We start from the raw sequence: 24,652 nt of genomic DNA on the forward strand, positions 1-24,652 counted from the left end.
CATGCATAACAATTCTCAACTTGCTCAGAGTCACTGAGTGACTAGCAAAGAGTGCGTGGAGAGCCTCCTAGTTTGAAGCTGATGGTCACTATGCTTACCTACGCTGATTGTAACTGCACTTTGTACTTCTTCTCTCAGAGGAGTGTAATTCACTTGGGTCTTCAGTTGCTCTATAAATCCACCAAAGTCACAGCAAATTGTTCCTTCTAATGAGCCTCTTGAAGCACTCGACCGTTAAGTGACTTTCTGGGCCGTATTGTATAAAGCACAAGTGACGTCAACCTTTATTAGCCACTTTCATCAATAGTGTGTTCCTGACCAAAAGGATTGTGGTTGGCTGGATGCTTTTCAGGTGGTGTCCCATTCTGCGCTTTTCTGCTTAATGACACGAGCAGCACTGCCATTCCTCATACACTACAACACAAAATGCTATCCTGGATTCCAAACATCTAACGTGATTATTCTTGCATTCTTCCCTTTTAATTATACACACACATGATTCTGTGGTACCTGCCTTCATGTTCTAAATTTTGCCGTCTACTTAGAGGGACTGAGGAATGCATTATGTGCTAAGGTCAGATGAACCGATTGAAATGGCCACTTGGTGGATTTGGCTTGTGAGGCCCCTCTGGTTAAGAAATAATCTTTTGATTACTAGACATTTACTTTGTCTTTTCTATATGTTTGCTACCCCTACAATCAGAATCCTCCATTGTCACTTCAGAGCTAGAGCTGGGAGTAGAGTGGGTGAAGGATTCATGGTGGTTCAGGAGAAATAATCTTGCGCGTAAAACTGAACACATATTCCAGCTGCATTGATTTAACTCCCATAAATGCAAAAACATGCAAGAGAGGTTAATTTGGTGTCTTTAGACTGGCCCAGCATGAGGAAGCGTGTTCTGCAATGGACTGGTGCAGACTGGGACCTCCTGCCACCCTGAACTGGGTTTGAAAATGTATGCATGAACAATGTCTATATGTATACCGTACATATACGGTTCGTGTGCTATACTTGTATAGGATATGCTACTGTTTGCCACGGCTTATCCCAGAAGCACTGGGTGCCAGAGCATCAAATTCAGAAATTTCCAATTATCCTAACACACATGACTTTGAGATTTGGGAGGAAATCCAACACAGACAGACACAGACACATAGACACGGACCGAAATTCGGGACCAACCCAGGACGCTGGAGGCAGAAGGCAAGTAGCACTGCTAAAAATGAAGCTTTGCATTTACAGTAAATGTGAGTAAGAAATTATAAATCAGTCATTTCAAGCAGTAGTAGCCAATTGCAACATTGGTAATGTCTATATAATGATACCTTAATAAGGACAAGTTTCAATTTCTATTAAAAACATGAATATTTCTGGGTGTTCCAAACTTTTGAATGCTAGTGTGTATATAGTATTGCTGCATATTTTATATTGTATATATAATGATCAGCCACAATATTAAAACCACCTGCCTAATATTGTGTAGGTCTCGCTGGTGCCACTGAAACAGCTCTGACCTGTCGAGGTATGGACCCCACAAGACTTCTGAAGGTATTTGGCACCAAGACCTGATCCTTGAAGTCCTATAAGTTGCAAAACTGGTCCCCCCCATTGATCGGACTTATTTTTCTTGCACATTCCACAATTGCTCAACCTGATTGAGATCTTGTGAATTTGGAGGCCAAGTCAACACCTTGAACTCTTTGTCATGTTCCTCAAATCATTCCTGAACAGGTTTTGCAGTGTGGCAGGGCACATCATCCTACTGAAAGAGGCCACTGCCACACTGCCATTAGGGAATACCTTTGCAACAGTCTTTAGGTAGGCAGTGTATAGATATATAAATAGTATTTCATATACAGTATTGCTGCAGTATTAGTACCAGAAACATCTCCAAAAAAATATTCATCACGGTAGACACGGTTTTGTGTCTATCAGCCCTAAAATAGGAATGCTCCGATTTTAACAATGGATGAATAGATTGATATTCCATCTCTAATGTCACCTTCTTAATCATAATGCAGCAAGCCTATGTGTTTAAAAGGTGGTCCTAAACATTGAGTAGTAATCCAGGGTTTAGTCACTAGAGGGCAGTCCTTAACAAGAAATTGCATTTCTTTTGTTAGGTAAGATGGTGTTTTTACAGAGGCATTAGCTGCTCTGCCTTTTGAATCCTCATGCCTTTACATTAAAAATAAATCTCTCTTCACTTTCTAGTTCAAGTTCAGCATATCTAAGTGACTGGAAGAGCAGCTCTTGGCAATCACTTTCTCATTAAATTCATGTCTTCAAACACCGAGCCTGAGCCTTAAGACATTAGGAGAAAAGAATACATCCTTTTGTTCTTGGATTTACCTTTTGCATGTAGTTTTGTGAATTCTGAACAAGGCGATCAGTGTTGGAGAACTTAAAGCGTGTTCTGAGCTCCTGCAGCTGCTCACCAAGGACCTCCACCTGCTGATAGCAGGGTTGCATCTTTGGGGACGCTACAGGCATCAGCTTTAATTCTTCCAAATCCTGAAAAACAGAGAAATAGATCACTGCCACACACTTCTACACCTAAAAGTTAATGGTGAGTTCCTAGCACAGTTAAGAGGAGAAAGTGCTTTTTCCACAGCAATATTTTTGTCTCAAAGAAATCTCCATTACATTTTCAAGATGTTAAGATGTTGTAAGAAGCAGAAGCAGACATAAGAATTAATAGGTGACATTTGTCTTACACCTTACAGAGTCTTACACCTCGCCACTCAGCCTTACCTGCTTGAGCTGCTCCATGTCACTTTTGGCTTGGAAATCCTTGCTAGTTCTATTCATTTCTGTTTCAAAAAGGGAACGTATATCACCAAATCCAGAGCTGATGGGCCCCATTAGTTCTTCGAGTATGGAAGACAAGTAGGGCTGCACCGAGTCCATGCAACACTTGACGGCCCGTTCGGTGACAGTAGCTGAAGTGGGATACAAAGCACATATAAAATGTCTTCATTCGCTTGGTTCTTCACACACAGTCCTCTTCCACCCCCAAGAATTAATGTGAAAAAGCTTCCTTAGGTTTAAGTCCCATCCCTTTTCTACTGCCTTGATCCAGCAGTGAAGGCTGACACAAATGTGCGCACATTCAAGACCACTGACCAGAAGGAAGGGGTTACTTATGGTATGGGGCCCTTGCCAAGGAGTCAGTCCTTCTAAAAAGTGCCATAATACGTAAGTAATGCTAAGTCTGACCAGCTGACTGATGTTTCACTTGCTGATGCTGCCTAGACTTGACCAGACTACTTTGTCTACAAGTCTTCTCTGCTATTTAATGCTTTTTCCAGTAAGTTTCCAAGAATAATTAGAAGGACAGCCTCCTAAAATTATATGATGTTGTGTTTAAGTTGCTTGTTTTGTTCATCACATGCCAACACTGACGGCAGACAAGTCCTAATGTCTTTGTGCTGCTGGAGCACTGCATCACAGACAGCCACGCAACGCACAGTAAGACAGTGTGGTGTAGTGAATCAGGCTTTGGACTTCAGCCCTTGAGGTTGGGGGTTCAAATCCTGCTACTAATGCTGTGTGACCAACTGTATCTCAAATGTTGTAAGCTACCTTAGATAAAGGCTCCAGCCAAATAATAATAAAGCATTTTTTGGTCTGCACAACACTTTATAAACTCTATGAAGGTTATTCTTGTTATTTTTGTACAGATTGTTTAACATAGTCCCATGCACCCATTCATCTCCGAGACATATAAGCCAACAGGCTGTTCCAACAGCATTGGATGGTAGACATAAACCCACCCTGGATGGGACTCTTACTCACACTGCTACTGGTATCAGTTTCAGCACCCCACAATCCTAAATCTGGAATAGTCAGATGCAGAAAATGCATTAAAACTTTCAGAACTTAACACCAAAGTGTGCACCCTTGTGCCAGCCAAACCCAGAGAACGACGATGTCAGCAGGCAAAGGCTCCAGCACACACCTTTGAGCTTCTCAGCAAGGAAGTTCTTGGAGTTGATAATCTGATCCATATCGGAGCGAATCTGTCCTTCCTGATTCTTGGCAGCTGTCCGGCATTCGTCCTGAAGAGCAGTGAGGCCTGTAGATATCTGGTCCTGAACAACACCAAAGGCTCCCTCCACAGTCTACATCCAGGAATTGTGGGAAGGAATGGGAGTGAAAAAAAAAAAAAAGATTTCAGAAAGAATTAGTGCATTACACATGAGAGGAATCAGTTCACTTTGAAAAACTGCTCTGTCAATCGAGCATGAGCATTTATCGTGTGTATGCCATTTGTCTTGTGAATGGGCATTTTAAGACAGATGGAGCTTTTCTTCTAAAGCTAGAATGTCCTGTCACAACCGATGGTACTGTACATTACAGATTACAAAGTCACTGCGTCTGCTTGCCTATACTCCCATTTCCTAGGGATTCTTCCAGTGCATTTGCTTCATCCAACAAAAGTTAGTGATACTTTTCAAGCCTTAAGTGAATGGCATCACAGTGTTATATTTATGAAAAGTGTCCCTAAACCAGTGGTTCTCAATCTGTGGGGCGGGACCCCTAGGGGGCACGAAGTAACAAAAAGGGGGGGGCGCAAAGATGTGAATAAAAGAAAACAAGAATCAAAAATATGAAAAATACATCTATTGAAACCAAAACAAATTAACTTAAACTACATTCTGATACTAGAAAAATAAATCTAGAGTTAGATAAATGTCGATAAAAGTTAAGTAGGTACAGTATAATAAAATATGCATTTATGATACAGTATATCATTAATTAAAAAAGAACAAATTGGTATTAGTGGGCTCCTTTCAAAAAAAATGTTGGGGGGGCGCAATTAAAACTGTTATAAAAATTTGGGTCGCAAATACTTAAAGCTTGAGAAACGCTGCCCTAAACCATCACCTGCCATAGCCAGTGACTCTCTTAATGCCTCAGCCATACAATCTGATCAAACAGTATATGGTACACATTTAAAAGGAGGACTACTGTATTCCACATCCTTGTATATTTTTTTCATGAATCCATTTTACACACCCAGTTATGCTCATAGAGAATTATCATTTGTCACAGTCTGTCCTACTACCACTACAATTCTTTTATGTAACATTCTTACTCTGTTTCTCCTGTGATGAAAAGAACACTTGCCAGCAAGCTACTTGAAATTTATTACTGTTGTAGAGATAAAAGTCAAACCTTTAAAAAATATTAAACCATCAATTTTCCAAAATGGAGAGAAAACTGGGCCCAAATACTGTATGCACTCTGTCAACAGCCTTACAGAACTTCATTTTAACCCTTTGGTTGAGAAGAAATATTACAATGAGCGGAGTCTCCTTTAACTGTGCTGACTGGCCCACCACAGCACCTATGAATAAGCCTGAGCAACCCACAGTGAAAACATAGACAGACAGAGGCACAACCATCTTATTATGAGGGGAGTGTGGAGGAGAGCGGTGTAAAAAACAAAGAATTAAAGACCATCAGTGAGAAACAGAACAATGATAAATCTAACAAATTCAACAGTAATAACATTTCATTTCAAGGCTGGAAAGACCCAAGAAGCCATTTCTCCAACCATATGCACATAACCTGACTATTCATCTATTTATACAAGGCGTGTCATATTCATATATACAGGGCCGTCTTTTAGATGTGGTGACCTGGGCAGCCACCCCATGCTCCCCATGTGAGATAAACATTAGGTTAATTAAAATAATATTCATTAAAATATTAAATACTGTATGACTTGCAATAATATAGCCTTACATACAGTTAGGTCCATAAATATTTGGACAGAGACAACTTTTTTCTAATTTTGGTTCTGTACATTACCACAATGAATTTTAAATGAAACAACTCAGATACAGTTGAAGTGTAGACTTTCAGCTTTAATTCAGTGGGGTGAACAAAACAATTGCATAAAAATGTGAGGCAACTAAAGCATTTTTTTAACACAATCCATTCATTTCAGGGGCTCAAAAGTAATTGGACAATTGACTCAAAGGCTATTTCATGGGCAGGTGTGGGCAAGTCCGTCGTTATGTCATTATCAATTAAGCAGATAAAAGGCCTGGAGTTGATTTGAGGTGTGGTGCTTGCATGTGGAAGATTTTGCTGTGAACAGACAACATGTGGTCAAAGGAGCTCTCCATGCAGGTGAAAGAAGCCATCCTTAAGGTGCGAAAACAGAAAAAACCCATCCGAGAAATTGCTACAATATTACGAGTGGCAAAATCTACAGTTTGGTACATCCTGAGAAAGAAAGCAAGCACTGGTGAACTCAGCAACACAAAAAGACCTGGACGTCCACGGAAGACAACAGTGGTGGATGATCACAGAATCATTTCCATGGTGAAGAGAAACCCCTTCACAACAGTCAACCAAGTGAACAACACTCTCCAGGGGGTAGGCGTATCGATATCCAAGTCTACCATAAAGAGAAGACTGCATGAAAGTAAATACAGAGGGTGCACTGCAAGGTGCAAGCCACTCATAAGCCTCAAGAATAGAAAGGCTAGATTGGACTTTGCTAAAGAACATCTAAAAAAGCCAGCACAGTTCTGGAAAAACATTCTTTGGACAGATGAAACCAAGATAAACCTCTACCAGAATGATGGCAAGAAAAAAGTATGGAGAAGGCATGGAACAGCTCATTATCCAAAGCATACCACATCATCTGTAAAACACGGTGGAGGCAGTGTGATGGCTTGGGTGTGCATGGCTGCCAGTGGCATTGGGACACTAGTGTTTATTGATGATGTGACACAGGACAGAAGCAGCCGAATGAATTCTGAGGTGTTCAGAGACATACTGTCTGCTCAATTCCAGCTAAATGCAGTCAAATTGATTGGGCGGCGTTTCATGATACAGATGGACAATGACCCAAAACATACAGCCAAAGCAACCCAGGAGTTTATGAAAGCAAAGAAGTGGAAAATTCTTGAATGGCCAAGTCAGTCACCTGATCTTAACCCAACTGAGCATGCATTTCACTTGTTGAAGACTAAACTTCAGACAGAAAGGCCCACAAACAAACAGCAACTGAAAGCCGCTGCAGTAAAGGCCTGGCAGAGCATTAAAAAGGAGGAAACCCAGCATCTGGTGATGTCCATGAGTTCAAGACTTCAGGTTGTCATTGCCAGCAAAGGGTTTTCAACCAAGTATTAGAAATGAACGTTTTATTTCCAGTTATTTAATTTGTCCAGTTACTTTTGAGCCCCTGAAATTAAGGGATTGTGTTAAAAAATGCTTTAGTTGCCTCCCATTTTTATGCAATCGTTTTGTTCACCCCACTGAATTAAAGCTGAAAGTCTGCACTTCAACTGCATCTGAGTTGTTTCATTTAAAATTCATTGTGGTAATATACAGAACCAAAATTAGAAAAAAGTTGTCTCTGTCCAAATATTTATGGACCTAACTGTATATAAAACAATCAAACACACCAAATCTGTGAGAAAATTCCCATGTTTCTAACTTCAAAGTCTGAACAAATGGAACAGTTTTGCTGCTAAATTTGGCTTTCGTTTTCATGTGGTGACAATATCTGAAATGATGAACGATGAGTTGAGAAATTTGTTTATGAATGCGTGCGACCTAACGGAGAATCTCATGACATTCATGGCCTCAAACTCTCTTCTTTCTCTGAGCTCAAAGTGTTGTGAAGGATGATCCCACAAGGAACTTAACAATGTACTTAAAGACTCCCAGTTTTTAAAGTCAATTAAAGGCATGTTTTCAAACACAGAAGTCATATATCAGATTTCATTAACTATCACAGTGACTGAGGCTTCAGGAGAATGGAGCTTTTCTGAATTAAATTAAAAAAAAATATCTACAGACACCAACGTCTCAGGAGAGGTTATGTGGATCTGCAATAATATCTTATCTAATTGAAGAGGATGTTGTTGCTCCCCTTGACTATGGTGAATAATTTTCAGACTTTGCTGCAAGGAAGGCCAGAAAGATTAGTCTGTAGCCTATACAGCAGTAATTTGAACTTTGTTTTGTTTTTTATGATACATAAATGAGTAACGCAAATGCATATTCTGTCTGAATGTACTGTTGGCCTGTAGACCAATGGGTTGTCTTGCCTTCATGCTAACAGCTGGGCCCCAAGTAGATTACTTGCCTCAGGCCTTGCCCACCCCTTGAGACAGCTCATATATATATATTTATATACATATCTCTCTGTTATAAAAAAAAATATTGGGCGGGAGACGAGGGAGACGAGATGCGATCTTCTCGGAAGACACTTTAACGTCACGCGAGACAAGGCAGTGAGACAAAGGGACAGCTGCTGTACAAACTTTTAAATGATCGACGTGCAGTGCAACAAGCAGAACACGCACCTCGGCAGCAGCAGCACATAGCCAGTAGCCCCACCCCCCCAATTCAGCAGAGACGCGAAATGGCTGTATGCATAGCAAGCACCCCTGGGGGGGGTCAGGGATTAGAGCGAAGTGAACGAGACGTGATCATCTCGGAGAGACATTGCCACGTCACGCAAGACTAGACATTACAACTTTAGGAAGCAAGAACCATGAGACGGTGACTTTTGCAAGTCACGCCCTACTTACAAACAATTTAAAACAAGTTCACGGACATCTAACAGTTGTTGGAATGATTTTGGCAGACCCGCTTCATGTGCTCCCAGCTGTTAAAACAACGACAAACAACAAGCAGAACACGCAGTTTGCCAGCAGCTGGTGCAACCACATCTCCTTAGCATGCATTCAGCCACACGTGAGAGAGAAATTTAACTACACCCGGGGCCTGAAATAAAGGGCAAATATTGTTTTTACAAAAGTTTTAAAGTAAAAGTGAAAATGATGCATATGTAACAATTCCCATGAAACTAACAATCTCTTTAAATTGTATATCCGGTAAACCAAACCTGGGGGTGGGCGAGTGAAAGGTAAAATACCTTTACCTCATTTCAGTTGAATGGTTTCATTTTATAGAAATCCTATATAGTTATATCTTTTAATGTTCATTTCCAACTGAAACTTGCCTTATAATAAATTATAATTTCTGTTCTTATTACTGTTTTTGAATGCTTTATAGTTTTGCCAATAAAAGCATTATGCCAAATAATTAAAACCATTCTTCGCATTATAAAAAGCAAATTTAAAAAACATTCAATGTAGCCAAGTGATTCTAGCAAAGAATAAAAGAAGAGCTCCATACAGCAAACCAGGTTTTCTTCCGCTCATTCTTTTTGCCCTTCAGCTTTGGTAGTAGCTCAGTCTGGAGGGACGGCAGCAGTTCTTCCATCACCAGGTGACTCATAACCTGAATGATATAAATAAGCGAAAATCAAGTTAAAGTTTTGTAGCTCGTGAATGTGGCTTCTTTCGTGTCATGCTTCTTTCCAACTTCTATGTAGGCCTGCTCATCCTGGAGTGCTCACAGTTTGTCTGGCCTGCTCAATTCCTCTCAACATAACTTCTTGAGATTCTTTCAGGTATGTTGCAGAAAACACATTTTCACATTTCAATATACAGAACCAACTGCTGAATTTATATAAATACTTAAACTTTCAAGTAAGTGGAGAAACTTAGCCTATCAGGATATCCCATTGCTCTTGAATGCTTTCCTACTAATTTTTACCTTCTAATTATTGTCACTTTAAAAATAATTTTACATAGTTCCCCACTCAATCCACCTCAGAAAACATTCAGAGTTTATATCTGTCACATGAATGCTTACTTTTGAAATAAAAATGATGGCCATGCTTACAATGATTTTAGCACAGACAGGTTTTAACACTTTGGACTTTCCAACATCTAGGCTCTCGTGACACTTTTGATACTTTTCTATTTTCTTGTGGTTTTAGTCACATTTCTTGAAAGTGTCACCTGGCTTGGCTTAGCAGCCATTCTAAGTGTAAGCTGTAACGCAGGGTATTACATTTCATCACAAGATTCCAACTTTTGCTAAAGTGCATGTACAGTAGGATCACATGTACTGGGGACCACTAGAGGGCAGCAGTCCTGTTAGTTACAGTGTGTGTATTGGAAGTGTTTACAACAAGCGCCATTTGGTGTTCCCAGACGTGTGGTGTTTATGGATTGGCACTGTATGCACTGACTAAATATAATGTGTTTTAAGTGGTCAGCTTTGAAAATGAAGGAATGAATGGATACATTCGTAACATGTACAGCAGCATAATTCAGTTAGTAGGAAACACACAGTATCCTATATTTCATACTTTTATAAAATGAAATATGAGCATAGGGCGGCCCAGTGATGCAGTGGCAGTGCTGCTACCTCGCAGTTAGGAGAGCCAGGTTCACTTCCAGGGTCCTCCCTGCGTGGGGTTTGCATTTTCTCCCAGTGTCTGCGTGGGTCTCCTCCCACAGTCCAAAGACATGCAGGTTAGGTGCATTGGTGATTCTAAATTGTCCCATGTGTGTGTGTGCGCCCTGTGGTGGGCTGGCACCCTGCCCAGGGTTTGTTTCCTGCCTTGCGCCCTGTGTTGGCTGGGATTGGCTCCAGCAGACCCCCGTGACCCTGTAGTTAGGATATAGATGATGGATGGAAATATGAGCATATATGCCAAATATGTTCTGCGATTTCTCAGGTAAGGAACATAGAAGTTTTGAGGTTAAGTAGTTATACTAACCAATCAGAGCTAGTGCCGTGTTCCATGTTAATTTGCATATGCAAGTAGGAAGAGCACTGTACTCCGGACGTGTGACAGTAATGACCATAATTTAACATTTGACATGCTCTCTGAACAGACATATTGGACGTTCCCAAAAGTTTTCATATATTGAAACTTATCAATTGCGGAGGTCATAACATTTCATCGTCAGTAGATCACGTAAAAGTACTTTGAACAGCCATATTTTTTTGCAAGGTGTTAAGCAGCTTTGAATTGTGTATTGTTTAAGCCATATGGCAGGAAAACAGCAAACTATTGTGCAGCTGTTACTATACTGTGAACCGAGATGCTGGGTTGGTGTTTCCCTTTTTAAAACCATGGGGCCCAAAACTGCCAATTCCTCCGGAGGTCCTAATCCTGGTGCTAGAATGGTGACTCCAGCAAACAGTCCAATTTCCTGGAATGCTTCCTTGACTTGGTTTACAGTATCCTGGACTTTGACTACACTGTCTACTTATGCTTTATAGTCTTTGAATATTTTTATGATCATATACTCTTGGGGGATGTTATACAAACTGTTCTTTCATTCTTGTGCCAGTAAATCAAATCTGTTTAAGGTGTGTGTAGAATCTATTTGTCATATCAAAGTGTCACCAAAGTATGGAGAGACGAGTCCAGAGAGCTGAGGCTTTCCTGTGTCTGAACTGACCTCCGGGGTCCATAGAAGCAGAGATATGCAGTCAATAGGAAAATCAGCAAACTCAGATAGGAGGTCATTGTCATGGAAAAGACGGCACTGTCATGGTGACTTGCTTGTTTGCATGTGAGAGGAAAATAACCGCTGCAGGTGGAGGGGCTTAAGTACCTACAGGGATTTTCTTCACAATAAAGGAAAATGTCAGACGAACTAACAGCCTGGTACACCAGATATTAAATAAAGATGAAAGTGTTAGGAAAGTAAGGACATTCAGTACCAGCCAAGAGGATGAGAACACAGGTACAAGCTTAAGGTTTAGAGGAACAAGTTGAGGTGCTATAGTCACAGCAGAGAAGATGTGTACCACGGCCCCACTGGCATACTGTGATGAATAAAAAATCCAAAATAAATTTTTTACTTGAGAAATAATAAGGATGGATAGACAGAGACAGAATGAAGAAGGTAACTAAACACACTTGCTGCCTATCTAGACGTAACTAAGCAGGTAAAACCCTGAAGCCTGTCAGACAGCTGTAAACTGTCAAGCTGGTTGGACCGAAATCCTATCTAATTTAATAAAAATGGAGATTGGTAGAGAATGACTTTTGCATTAATAAATGGAGGAGAATACTAAAGAGCAGACAAAGACAGAACTAAGGGTTGGAGTACAGTACACAGAAATGCAGGATCAGTCACCAACATTAGAAAGGCAAGCAAGGAAGCGAAGGGAAAAGGAAACCAACCTCAAAGCCCGAAGCCTTTTCTTTAAAAGTTTTTCCATTAAGTCTTTCCTTGAAGGATTTCATTTTAAAGTTGATATGTTTTTTATAGTGATCTACTGCTCACAAGGGTGGTCTTAGCATACAATATACAAGTAAGAATGCACAATAAAAGGAAACGTCCACATTTTCATTCACACCCCACTTTGATCTTCATGATTAAAAACCTGATCAGACATAAATAAAACGTTTTTGAAAGACAATTACGAGTCCAAGGAGGTTAACATGGGTGAGGCACAATCAGAGCAGGTGTCTGTAGGTCAGTTGATTGAGATTGTACATTTGATGATTTAACATCTAATTTGAAATGAATGGTCATTCAAAACGAGAGTCCAGTGGTTCAGCACTGATAAGAAAACTACACCATCCATCCATCCATTATCCAACCCACTATATCCTAACTACAGGGTCACGGGGGTCTGCTGGAGCCAATCCCAGCCAGCACAGGGCGCAAGGCAGGAAACAAACCCCTGGGCAGGGTGCCAGCCCACCACAGGGCACACACCAAGCACATACTAGGGCCAATTTAGAATCGCCAATCCACCTAACCCGCATGTCTTTGGACGGTGGGAGGAAACCGGAGCACCCGGAGGAAACCCACGCAGACATGGGGAGAACATGCAAACTCCACGCAGGGAGGACCATACTGCGAGACAGCAGCGCTACCACTGCAACACCGTGCCACCCAGAAAACTATGCATGACACTTAAAAAAAAAAAAAAACAAACAAACAAACTGATGATTTAAACGAGCCGAAAATTCTGAAGTCGATACTAATTAGACAGACCTTATAGACGGTTATGTCAGGAAAAGGCTAATATCACTACTTCTAACCGCAGCATGCCCCCTAACACTGACATTCACGTGAACAGCAATGATGAGGTCAACAAGGACACTGCAGAAAATGGAACACACCAACAATGGCAAACTCCAGCAAACCATCTTTCATTTAATTCAGTGCAAATTTGCAAACCCAAAGCATTCAGCTACATATCACCTTTTGCCACACAGTGCTATAGTTCTTTTTAAAATGTTAGATATTCATCAACTATACTACGAGAAGGAAACTGATTTTCTGTAGATGTGACGTTACACTGATCATTGAGTAAAAAAGCAAGGAGAAATTGAGCCGATGTAAGGTTTGGAATGTTTTTTTCTTTCAATCCCTGCACCTAATTTATTATTGGCATGTGTGACGTTCATAATGTGTGAGTATTTGTGTGTGCTTAGTGGGGTTGTGCAGTGAGGTGAAGTTAAGGGGACCTCTTGAGCTTTGATACCCAGGGGCTTGGGGGTCTTAATCCAGCCTTTAGTGCTGGCCACCTTTTATATTGTCAACATGAGGAAGTAACACACCTCACAACATGTGCTGCGAGTGAGTAGTGGAGATATAGACAGTGTGTCTGGGTCTCCAAAATGGAGACGCTCGTGCCAAAAAACACGCAAAACCATGCTGTTCTGTAAAACAACAATCAAATATGTAAACAATATGGAATAAATAGTAATAAGAGACAAATTCAAGTGGAAAGCACATTAAAAATGTGTTCCTTACCCACTCAACACTTTACACCCTGTCACATTACATGACTTTTCCAGTGATTTTCAGTCACAACAACAACAACAACATTTATATTGTATAGCATGTTTTCATACAAATGATGTGGCTCAAAGTGCTTTACAAGATGAAGAAAGAAAAAAATATAAAAATCTGGCAAAGCCAATTAACAAACGATAAAGTAAGGTCCTAAGGCCAGGGAGGACAAAAAAAAAACCCCAAAAAACTCCAGATGGCTGGAGGAAAAAAAAAAACAAAATCTGCAGGGGATCCAATGCCACGAGACCACCTGGCCCCCACTAGGCATTGTACCTAACATCAATGACCTCAATCGGTCCTCATGGTTTTCAGGCTTCACATTAGAATTAGACGATGATGGCCATGTGGACCTCTGGCCTTCAATCCATAATCTTAGTGAGTTGCCAGTGATGTGGTCTGATATCTCCAGCGACTCACTCCAACCAGTTGAGTTTGTTTTTGTCTTTACTTGTAGCCCCAAGCTGTGTGTGCAAGAGAGCTGGCAACCAATGAATGCTCACTCAGAAGTGCAATGCATACAGTAAAATGTGACGATGAGGGATAAAGAACACAGGTGTTTTGGACATCACAGACAGAAGAAAGGCTCGTCTGTCTGATGTTTTGTGTTTCATGTACCATAAGAGAATGGAAAAATAAAAAGGACAGATATTATGGCTGAACCTGCTGTGCCTAGAAATCATTCATACAGCACCGGCTCTGTCAGGCAGCATGTTACTGGCTGTCAGAAAAAATGGAAGGCTCATGATACTTTCAAAATGTGAAAGTGTACTGAAGAGTCATGTAACCTGCCATGCCCTACCACAGTACTTCCCAACCTCAGTCCTGGGGACCCACTGTGGCTGCAGGTTGTTGTTCTAACCAGACTCACAATCAGTGGTAATGATCAATAACAACTGATCTCATTTAATTAGCTGGTCTTTTTTACTCTTCTCCTATTCTGCATTCTGAAATACACAACAGCATGCTTTTTACCTTTATAAGACAATTGGAAATATTTCTATTTTTATTTTCTAAAGCTATAAATGCTTAACTCTCTTTTGTTGTTTTCCTATTATTTTCCCCTTTTCCTCTGTAGTTTGCTCCCTTCATTTAACCCTAATAGTGACAATGAACAACCAGCACAGCGGACACCCGGGATGATGAAAGCAGCAACAACTTCAGTGTCAGACTCACAAATTGTAAAGAATCAATTAAATAACCAGAACACCTGGAAAAGCAGAGTGACAATTAGGTTGAAAATATGACTTAAAAAATGACATTCCCTATAACTGCTTATTACATTTGAATTTATAGTTTAATATTTTATTCTTTGTTAATTATTATTACCTAATTTTTATATATATATATATATATATATATATATATATATATTCTTTCTTCATCTTGTAAAGCACTTTGAGCTACATAATTTGTATGAAAACATGCTATAGAAATAATAATGTTGCTGTTGAATAAACATCTATCAAACGTAGTTTGTAATTTCTACATTGACTCCAAAACACAGAAACTGGGAAATAACGACTCATTTAATTAGGACAAGAGTCCAATGAAAAACAGAAGCTGGCTGGAGCAAAAACCTAACCAGAGTTTGGGAACTACTGCCCTACAATTTCTAGTCATGTAATGTGACATCTCAGGTGACGAGATGGACAACTACAGTCGTCTTAGTTTCATATCCCCTTTGACTAGAAGTCGTGTAATTTTCAACCATCATTTCCTCCTGTCAAGTGAACCTTTGCTCTGACTGACCAATCACTAGATGTCTAGCGAGATATCTCTGATCACTTCCAGGATCCAGAATGTCCTCTAGGACTGCTGGGGCCCTCTTTCTAGAACCCCCTCCACAGGCCCCATCTCTTTCTTGAAAGGAGAAATGAACCTTCAGGTCTGCCATAAGAAGTAAAAATGGGTCACATGAAATGCAATAGACATTCCTGCTGCCATCTGTTGAATGGGGAATTTTTTTACGTTATACTTCGTTCTCTGCTGTCTTTGTGTTGCACTTGTTACCATCAAGCAACTTATCGCTAAGACATTCACTAATGTTTTATAGATAATGGAAGTAATTGAGATGGCACATAGGATGTTAGGTTACAAAGGACACGGTGTTGAGCACAAGTCATGGGAGGTTACGTCTGTGCTATGTAACATGTCTGTGAAACCTCATCTGCAGTTTTGGTCTTTGTATTACAGAAAATACATAGCAGCTCTTAAGAAAGTCTAAAGAAGAGAGACTTGGCTGACTTTAGGGCACCAGTTTAGTAGCTACAAGGTAAAATGGAAGTTAAAACTTTTTGTTTAAGCAAGTAAAGATCAGTAATACAGTATATAGCAAATTATCACGATTGATACCTGATGTTAGAACACCGATACATGGATAGAACCTCGTTCTGAGTAAATTCTGCTGAAATGCTTTGAAGTTTTTCTTCACACATCATAAATCTGTACAATAAATTAAGTGTGGTAGATAGTAGTATTGTGGGGACCCTCCTTCTCACTTTGGTAATATTTTGCAACTAGACATTGCTGAACTTTGTTTGGCTGTATGATCTTGTCAAAACTGTTCTTCTTAAACTCCTTGCAAAGCAAAGACAGAGTGGCCTTTTACTTAAAGAGAGATAAGGCAGTTCAGAGATACATGATTACATCCTTATCAGGGTCATTTGATGTCAATCAAACCAATGAAACCACCCCAATTTATCTTTGGTATATTTATATCAAATACGGCATTCTGTTAATTAATTAATGAACTACTTTCAACATGGTGGTGCAGCAGTTAGATCTCCTCACAGATGCAGTTAGACAGATCTAACCTGGGATGGAATTCTTAGAATGGTCACGGTCAGCATGGACACTCCATACTCTAAAGATGCATGTTAGGTTGGCTGGTGGCTCTAAATTTGGCAGCGTACATGCGAGTGAATATGCCCTGAAATAGCCTGGCATCCCATCCAAGACTTCTTCCTGTTTTGTGCTCCATGTTGTTGGAATAAGTTCTGGCCATCCTGATGATGAAGGTGATCCATTTTGGAAGCCACTGAACGTAATAAAAGGTGGCTGAGAGCTAAAGACTGTCCCAGCATCAATGGGCACAGTACGGTAATAAAATGATTATATAATTTGTCGACTGGACTGATGTCAGTTCATTCATTAATGTATTGATGAATTATTCATAAATTCATCAAATTTTAGGACACACGGCACACATTTGCAATCTGCAGCATGAACAAAAGAATGAAGACTAGTAAAACTGACAAGGTTTTATGCTTTGAAAATTTTTATTTAAAACTCCTACATTAAAAGCAAGTCTCACACTCCACTGCAGCAAAAAGGCTTCCGTTAACAGAGTCATTGTCATGACATTTACAAATACGGCCCCTCTTAAAATATCAAATACGTCAACCTCAGACAAACCGCAGAGCTGTTGCCATCCTCCTATCTATTGCTTGTTACCATAGCAGTAAACTTCATTTGCATGCCTTAAATCAAACAGGGATGCGAGGTTTTCCTGTGTGCAAACAGTCTGCAGCGGACTGCATGGTAGACAGCATGTATGCTCTAATGCTGCTTGTTTTTATTTGATCTGTGAAATCTGATTATTAATTTAAGAATAAACCATAATAAATATTCCAAAAAGACAGAAGAAGAAATAACTGTAAGCTTTCTGTGATTTAAATAATCTAAAGAGATGAATGACCAGAAATAAAGCATTTCATTAACGATGTTGTGGTCAGCCTAGGGGGTCACAATTGTAGTGACTTGAGGTTCATGACTCCAAGATGACTCCAAGGTAGACCACTGGTGCCAGCAGCAGCCAGGTTCCAGCACACCAAGACTTTACATGAGATGAGAAAACAACAACAACAACAGAAATAAATCCAGCATCCATACGATACCTGAACATCTGTGCCCACCAGCATTTCCCAGGATCCATAATGGCCTTTCTCTTGTCTGTAAAACCTCACCGAATCCAAGAAAGCCACAACTTCAAAAGTCTTTTGTTTCTGGAAATCTGCACAAAAAATAAAAAAATGGAAAGGGCCCGTTTGAAATGAAAAGGTTCTACCATCTTTCAAGTAGTGAAACTGCAATGGGCTTGAAGCTCAACTTTGCCTCTGTTAACGTGCTGCAAATAACATGATTGTTATGTAACACAGCTATTTCTGTCAATTTTACACTTCCTGAATGATTCATTCACCTTTCGATTTCTTGGCTATGCTTAGTCTAAATCAGGGTCATGGTGACCACTATTATCATCCATTTAACACCCAAGAAAACCTGAAAACCACCATTTTAAGGTTCAAGACTATCTTCTTCTGGAAATATAGGGAATCCATAGCCCATGGTCTCCCTACGCCTGCTTTATTGTGGTGGAGATTGCAGGGAGCAGAATTTATCATGACATGAAATGGACAGAAGAGCCAAATCACAAAGCTAGGAACATTCACTCCCATCAAACCAACAACAGTAGTGTGTGTCTTTGGAGGACACGGGTAGAACATGCAAGCAGCACATCATAGGCAGCCAGCAGGGAATGGAGCTGAAAGCACGACCTGACTTACCACAGTGCCAGCTATTTAGAAATCATTACAGCGTCATTGGTCTTCTGGTTTTTTAGCTTTGACCCATGGCTGACTCTGAATAGATTATACATACAATGGGTTACTTTTTTCAATTTCTTGGTCACAGTAAGAGACCACTTTTTCTCAACAGATGCTATAAATTGCCAACTATTATCACATGGACTCTTAGACGAGGAGGATCACGTGGGATTAGGAGAGCATAGTGGCAAAATGGTCATCTAAAAGCAAGTACCCAGCTTGTTTTTGACATAAATTCATGTAGGTGTGTGCATGCAGGGCTTGCTCCTGACTTTCACCCAGTCTGCAGGGAATGGCTCCAGGTGGCTACCCTGTAAATGAAAAGGCGAGCTCAGAAAATGGATGGGTGGAAGTTTACAGCACAGAAGAGTAGTGTTATCATCATGAGGCAGTATGGTGGTGCAGTGAGTTTGAATCCAGCTCCTGGTCATTGTCCATTTGGAATTTACACATTCTGCTTGTGTCTAAGTGGGCTTCCCCTTTCTTACTCCGGTTTTCTTTCACATCCCTCAAAGAAATAATAGGACAAGTAGTGATTCCAAACAGGTCTTGTGTGACTGTGAGTGCGGATGTAACTGATTTTTGCCCAGTGCTGTACTGTAAGTATTAGTTTTAAGAACATTATGGCATGTTCATTGTCATGATCATCCCATCCAGGGTTGGTTCCTTGCACCCAATGCTGCCAGAAAAGGCTTCAGCCCTCTGTGAAAATGAATTGAAAGAAGTAGGATGGAAAAAAGGATGGCTAGCACTTTCATGCTGCTTTATCCCTAACCAGTGGTGAATTATATATATGGTACTGTATATACACACAAATTAAAATACCTTTAAAGTGCCATTTGACACTCGCTCTGCATGCGACCTGCCACACCAGGTCCAAGCCTGTGATGTGATTCAATAGGCAAGAACATGATGTGACCAGTGCATCCCATTATTAGTTTATTTGGTAGGAAACAATTTATGGGAGTCAAGATTGTCAGATGTGTGGGGGGGCTGATAACATCAGACACGCAGAGGGGAAAGAAAGAAAAGGTGTGCACAAGCCAGTAGGAACTTCTTTTAATGTGGTAATATGTATTTTCCTAATTTATAGTAGGCACTGAATTATGGAACCAAAATCCACTCTGCAACCTTCAATTCAAGAGGATCTATTTTGGAAATATTCCTAGTCATGATCACCTTCAAGTGTAAATCATGCATCTATTAATCCATTCATTTTAAGTATTTGATTGATGGGTTCCTAGGGGGAAGCCCTCATTTATCCTGGCAACATACTGAGGAAAGCAGAAACCAAGCCTAGATGGGACACAAGTCCACCCTGAAGCACATTCAGTCTTAGTGGGTCAGCTTAGTGTTAGCAGATGGCCTGATGTACACATATTTGGGAAGCAGAACAGACACTGAAGATAATTCCACACAAACAGCAACCAGGTTTGGATTTGAATCCAGATCACTGCAATTGTGAGGCGACGCTGCTAAGCACTGAGCCAACACCTTGCCCTTAACGGATGGAACGCTGCATAATTTCAGCATGAACGTTTTTGTTTTTTTTGCTGGAGAGCAAGCTGTAAACACTCAAGTGCAGGTGGCGGGTTACAATACAGGGAAGGAAATGCCTGTTCAGACCATTTGTGGCCTCAGTGGCCAGCTCTTCAGCCACAAGCAACAAAACCAAAAGCTGCTTCATCCACTCATATTGCTGGCTTTTTCTAAAAGTGCGAGATGATTGACTCGCCAAATCTACAGACTTGGCATCATTTGCATCCATTTGTAAAATCAGACTTATTCATCAGGTTCCAAACCTAACATCTTCAAAGCTGCTTAATAAAATTCAATGGACACACTGCACATCCGGTGCACAAGGCAGGAACTGGTCCTGAACACGGCCATTGCAGGCTTCGTATTTCAGAAGTCTCACAACATGTGACAGATTTCACAGTAAAGAAGAAGCTTGTTGTTTTATTCATATAATGAATATAGGGCTGTTAACCACAAACAAATGTGAAGATAGTGTAGTCATTTCCACACAGGATGCAGATCTCATATTCATGTTATATTTAAATATAGATTTATATCAATGCGCAAAGTCTTATGAAGTAGAGGGTTGACATCTCAGTCATTTTCTAAAAACGTAATTATAGGTTATCCTGCACAACATGACTTAACATTTCTTTTGCACCCCTCAACAGCAAATACACTAGTGTTACTGAACTAAATGAGGATTCCATGGCGCAGTGATTAGTAACGCAGCCTCACAATTCCTGAAACTGGGTTCAGATAGTGGCACAATTGCTATCGGTGTGGTGTATACTTGGTTCTTTCATCATATGCTTTACACCAAACAGATACAGAAATCTGATTGCTGGTGGAAGACTGTAAATCATGGATGCTGTCCAGCCAGACCAGTGACACAAGATGCAGAGAAAACTGTCCACTTGAAAATCAGCATCAACAGAAAATGGGCCTCTGTGCCAATGGGTGAAATAATAAACCACAGACACAATGCAGGCACACCTACTTTCAATTCATCCATCCGCCCATTTTTGGAAAATGCCTTTTCCATTATAGGGTCCTGAAGGAGGCACCCTTGGCCTAGACATCTGTCCATCACTGGGCACACATACCCACATGTAGTCACAACAGCTCCGTTTACTGTCCCAGTTACCCAAACCTAAATATTTTTGGGATGTAAGAGGAAATCCCACACAGACACAGGGAGAATGGGCAAAACCTGCACAGAGATTCATCTGTCTGGGACTCCAACACGGGTCCTCAGAGTTTTATAAGCAACACTAACCAAATCCATCTGATTAAAGCTTATGCCATACTCAGGTAAGCAAGATATGAGAGGTGACATGACCCTCTACTGTATGTGTCCCATTCAGAATACACTGCATGCTTGTCAGTATCACACCACACAAGGAAGCAGACAAGTCTTTACATTAACCAGCAGGTATGTTGATGCATGGCAGTACCGTAATTTTGGTGTCGAATGCAGTCTTTTAGGATTGTGGTAAAACGCTTCTGGGACTGTTCATCTTGGAAGCAAAAGAAACTGTGTCTTCGGTAAGGCTGCCACAGGTAGACTGGAAACTGATCTGGCATGGCCACCATTGGAGGAGATGCCTCATCACTGACCCCTGGTTAAAAAAAATAAATTAGAAACACGTTATGGTGCTTTATACAAGGGCTTCACGTGTAAGCAGTGGTGAAGTTTAATCCTTTTTATTATACATTCTTTCTTTTGTTTTCATGATTATACTGTATGGATCTCTAAGAAAGTATTTCTTAGGCTCTTCCAAGGGAAACAAGGAGAAAGTCTTTTGTTAGCAGAGATTTCCAGCAAAAGGAGGTAAAGATGTTAGTTACTGTAAATTCTGATCGGGTTTGTTACCAAAATAATGTTACGTTAAATTTATAAAAAGCATTACCACTTGAAGAACCCACAACCACTGATATTCTCAATCCCGGTAACTTGTTAATTGTGATCCTCTGTAACATTCCAACCTCCAAACTTCCACACATTCAAAAAGCAATTAGAGAAGACAGGAGCCTGGACCACTGATAGCACCTTAACTAACTGCACCATTCATCTCATTCGAATTCTAATGAGTTTTTCCAGGCCAATTCTAACATGTATTGTATATTGAATGATTCTTTAATACAAGCCAAGCATAAAATTATTGTTTGTGTTGTCATTCTATTTTGTTGTCTTTATTTTGTTGCCAGTGTGACTCTAAATTTGTATTGAAAGAAGAAAGATCATTCCATAGTGTATTTTCCATCACTGAACCTGATCTGTTTGTGGAGTTAGGGTTACTTTTTGAACACATCATCTGTTTCTACTGGACACCACTGAAATTCACCTGTTCATCAGAAGTCACTGCTGTATTATATAAAAAGAGAGAATTCTGATTAGCATCCCATCCCAGCAGGAGGGACAAAACACTTGGACAAGAAGAATTCCAGCTGACCCTGCTTAAGGCAAAGAAGAGGATGAGAAGAGAGACAGAGTCATGAAGAAGCAAGCCAACTGCTTCCTTATTCACATTACACAGGTCAGCTGGTGTGAATGACAGGTCTGCGAACCTTTAAAAATGTATCCATCCCACTTTTACCCTTTTCCTGGATCATAATAAAGAACCTCCAACTAATTAATTGCGATGCTTTGACATTGATCAACGCAAAAAACTCTTGGAAGGGCACAACTTCACTTTATATATATACTATATAAGACATGACCCTTCCAGGATGATTCTCTACCAGCTTTACACATGTGGATTTTTCAATTTCCTGCTCATTCCTCTTGGCAAAATTGCTCCTCTCTTCAAATTTTGGATGGCGACTACCAATGGGCAACAACATTAATCTCAGTCTTCTATTTTTAAGTGTTTTGAGAGTGAATGACTTCATGGTTTTAAGACATTCTACCACGCCCGTGATTATGCTGAATTCCATGTGAGTTAAGGTTAAACATGCCTGTTATTTCAGAGAATTGGTACATTTCTGGAATTATGATGAGGTCCAAAGAATTGTTTTCCTCATTGGTAGTTATTATGTGTGGTTATTATCCCCACCGTGGCATCAAGGCCTGGAACATTTTTGAAAACTGACGGAAAAAAACAGTCCCACCAGAGATAGACAAAGAGACATTCTCAAGGAAAATCTGCCAACATCTGCAAAATACCTGAGACTTGGGAGAAGTCCCCACTTCCGGTAGGCTTGTGATATGTACCTTATAATCATGGTCGTAGTACAATGTCTTATTGAATGGAATCAATAATTCTGAGACTACTTAAGAAAAACTGGCTGTGTGTCATAACAAAGGATTCATGAATAGAATTCTTTAAGCCATCATTTAGCTTTTATCATTAATTTATACATTTGCATTACTGAGCTTTATGTGCTGATCAGAAGCAAAATGTTCAAATGAAATACATTACTATTCTATGTGGTCCATGTACTATGTCCTTGTCTTGCAGCTGCTTATATCCAGTGTATTTGTACAGAGACTAGAGTCTATCCTGGTAGTCAATTCTGAACTGAGGTCTGGTCCATCACAGGGCAAACACTCTCAAAAAGCCAATCTAGAGGCAATGAATAAAATGCATGAGTGTCTGCTTCCCTTTCATGAACAATTGATAGAATTGGGATAAGGATGATTTGTTCCTAGGCAGCATTACTCATGGGTAAGAAACTAGATAGGAGTTTATTCAAGCATTATGCTACCTTTTTACTGAAAAGTTATTTTGAGAGTTAGGCTTCTTCTTTTAAAAAAATCACATAAGGAGATTACGTAACATGATCATGGATCATGAACTGGCATTGATTCTGCCAGGGTAGCCCCTAGAGTCTCTTTCAATGACTTATATACATTAGACTACAATACACACTTTCAAGGAACACCTATGGAATTAAAAAAAGTGCTGCTCAGAACTCACCAGATGGATCGGGGAAAAACTTGTCTGCGAGAGCAGCGTAGGCCTTCTCACAAGTGAGCACAGCACCTCCCGTAGGCAGCACTTGACTTTTAGCACTTGCTCCATTCAGAAATGTCTGGTTGGGTTACAGGAAGAAATGATAGAATTATAAAATTAAGATGTTCTTTCAAATTTATTCAGACTTTTATATGTACAGCTCTCTGCATATAATGCTTAAGAATAGTCTTTGAGAAAGCTGAGCAGCTGCAGATTCAGGAGACTCCACCTTCATGACATTTAATCTAGACTAATAAAATGTAAAAAGGAATTAACATTTTTAACAATTACAAAATTATTTTAAAACATTTAAAGTTCTATATTTTCTTTTTCATTAACTAAAACATTTATGTTGAGAAATAACTTGCCAATAAAAGAAATATAATAAATGCTAAAATAAAGGAAACAAAAACCATGAACAGAACATTGGCAAAACCATGACCGTTAACTCCACTGATAGACCCTATAGGTAGCCAGATAAATGAGATAATTTACAAAGAAGTTAAGGTCAAACCCACAATGCTTCCTTCATTCACATAACACTACATGGACAGATGTGATAACTTGCCTGAAATTAACTAGTTCCTAAAGAGCCATATAAAGTGAAAACACTAAAAAGATGAATAAATGGAAAGGGGAAACTTAAACAAAAGAAAACAAATCAATGTGCTAAAATCATAATAGCTGTAAAGATTAGCTTTAAAGTAAATTGGCAAAAAGGCAGCATTTGACCACTCCTAAAAAGATAAAAGAGCTGATGTTAACAGCATGCCTTCAGTTGTCTTTTTATGCAGAAGGCTGAGAGATTTTAAGTGCAGCCAGCAGGAAACCCAAACCACACAGAGAAGGGGGGGTGGGGGTGGCCCGCAAAAAGGGAAGAAATATCCCTGAAGTGGAAATGGTCACTAT

At 40.0% G+C, this 24,652-nt stretch overlaps 1 protein-coding gene across 1 annotated transcript in view; it reads right to left on the reverse strand.

Moving 5' to 3' along the window:
• The window catches only part of niban1a (niban apoptosis regulator 1a), a 117,524-nt gene that overhangs the window by 18,639 nt on the left and 74,233 nt on the right, over window positions 1-24,652 (reverse strand). Inside the window, exons 4-10 of the mRNA XM_028811367.2 lie at window positions 23,708-23,822; window positions 21,242-21,406; window positions 17,562-17,677; window positions 9,176-9,280; window positions 3,963-4,125; window positions 2,756-2,943; window positions 2,354-2,515 (exon numbers count right to left, since the gene is read on the reverse strand). Of these exons, the coding sequence (XP_028667200.2) occupies window positions 2,354-2,515; window positions 2,756-2,943; window positions 3,963-4,125; window positions 9,176-9,280; window positions 17,562-17,677; window positions 21,242-21,406; window positions 23,708-23,822 (1,014 nt within the window). The remainder of the gene's footprint in view (window positions 1-2,353; window positions 2,516-2,755; window positions 2,944-3,962; window positions 4,126-9,175; window positions 9,281-17,561; window positions 17,678-21,241; window positions 21,407-23,707; window positions 23,823-24,652) is intronic.

Source organism: Erpetoichthys calabaricus, chromosome 10 (genome assembly GCF_900747795.2).
Source record: "Erpetoichthys calabaricus chromosome 10, fErpCal1.3, whole genome shotgun sequence".
Taxonomy (NCBI): domain Eukaryota; kingdom Metazoa; phylum Chordata; class Cladistia; order Polypteriformes; family Polypteridae; genus Erpetoichthys; species Erpetoichthys calabaricus.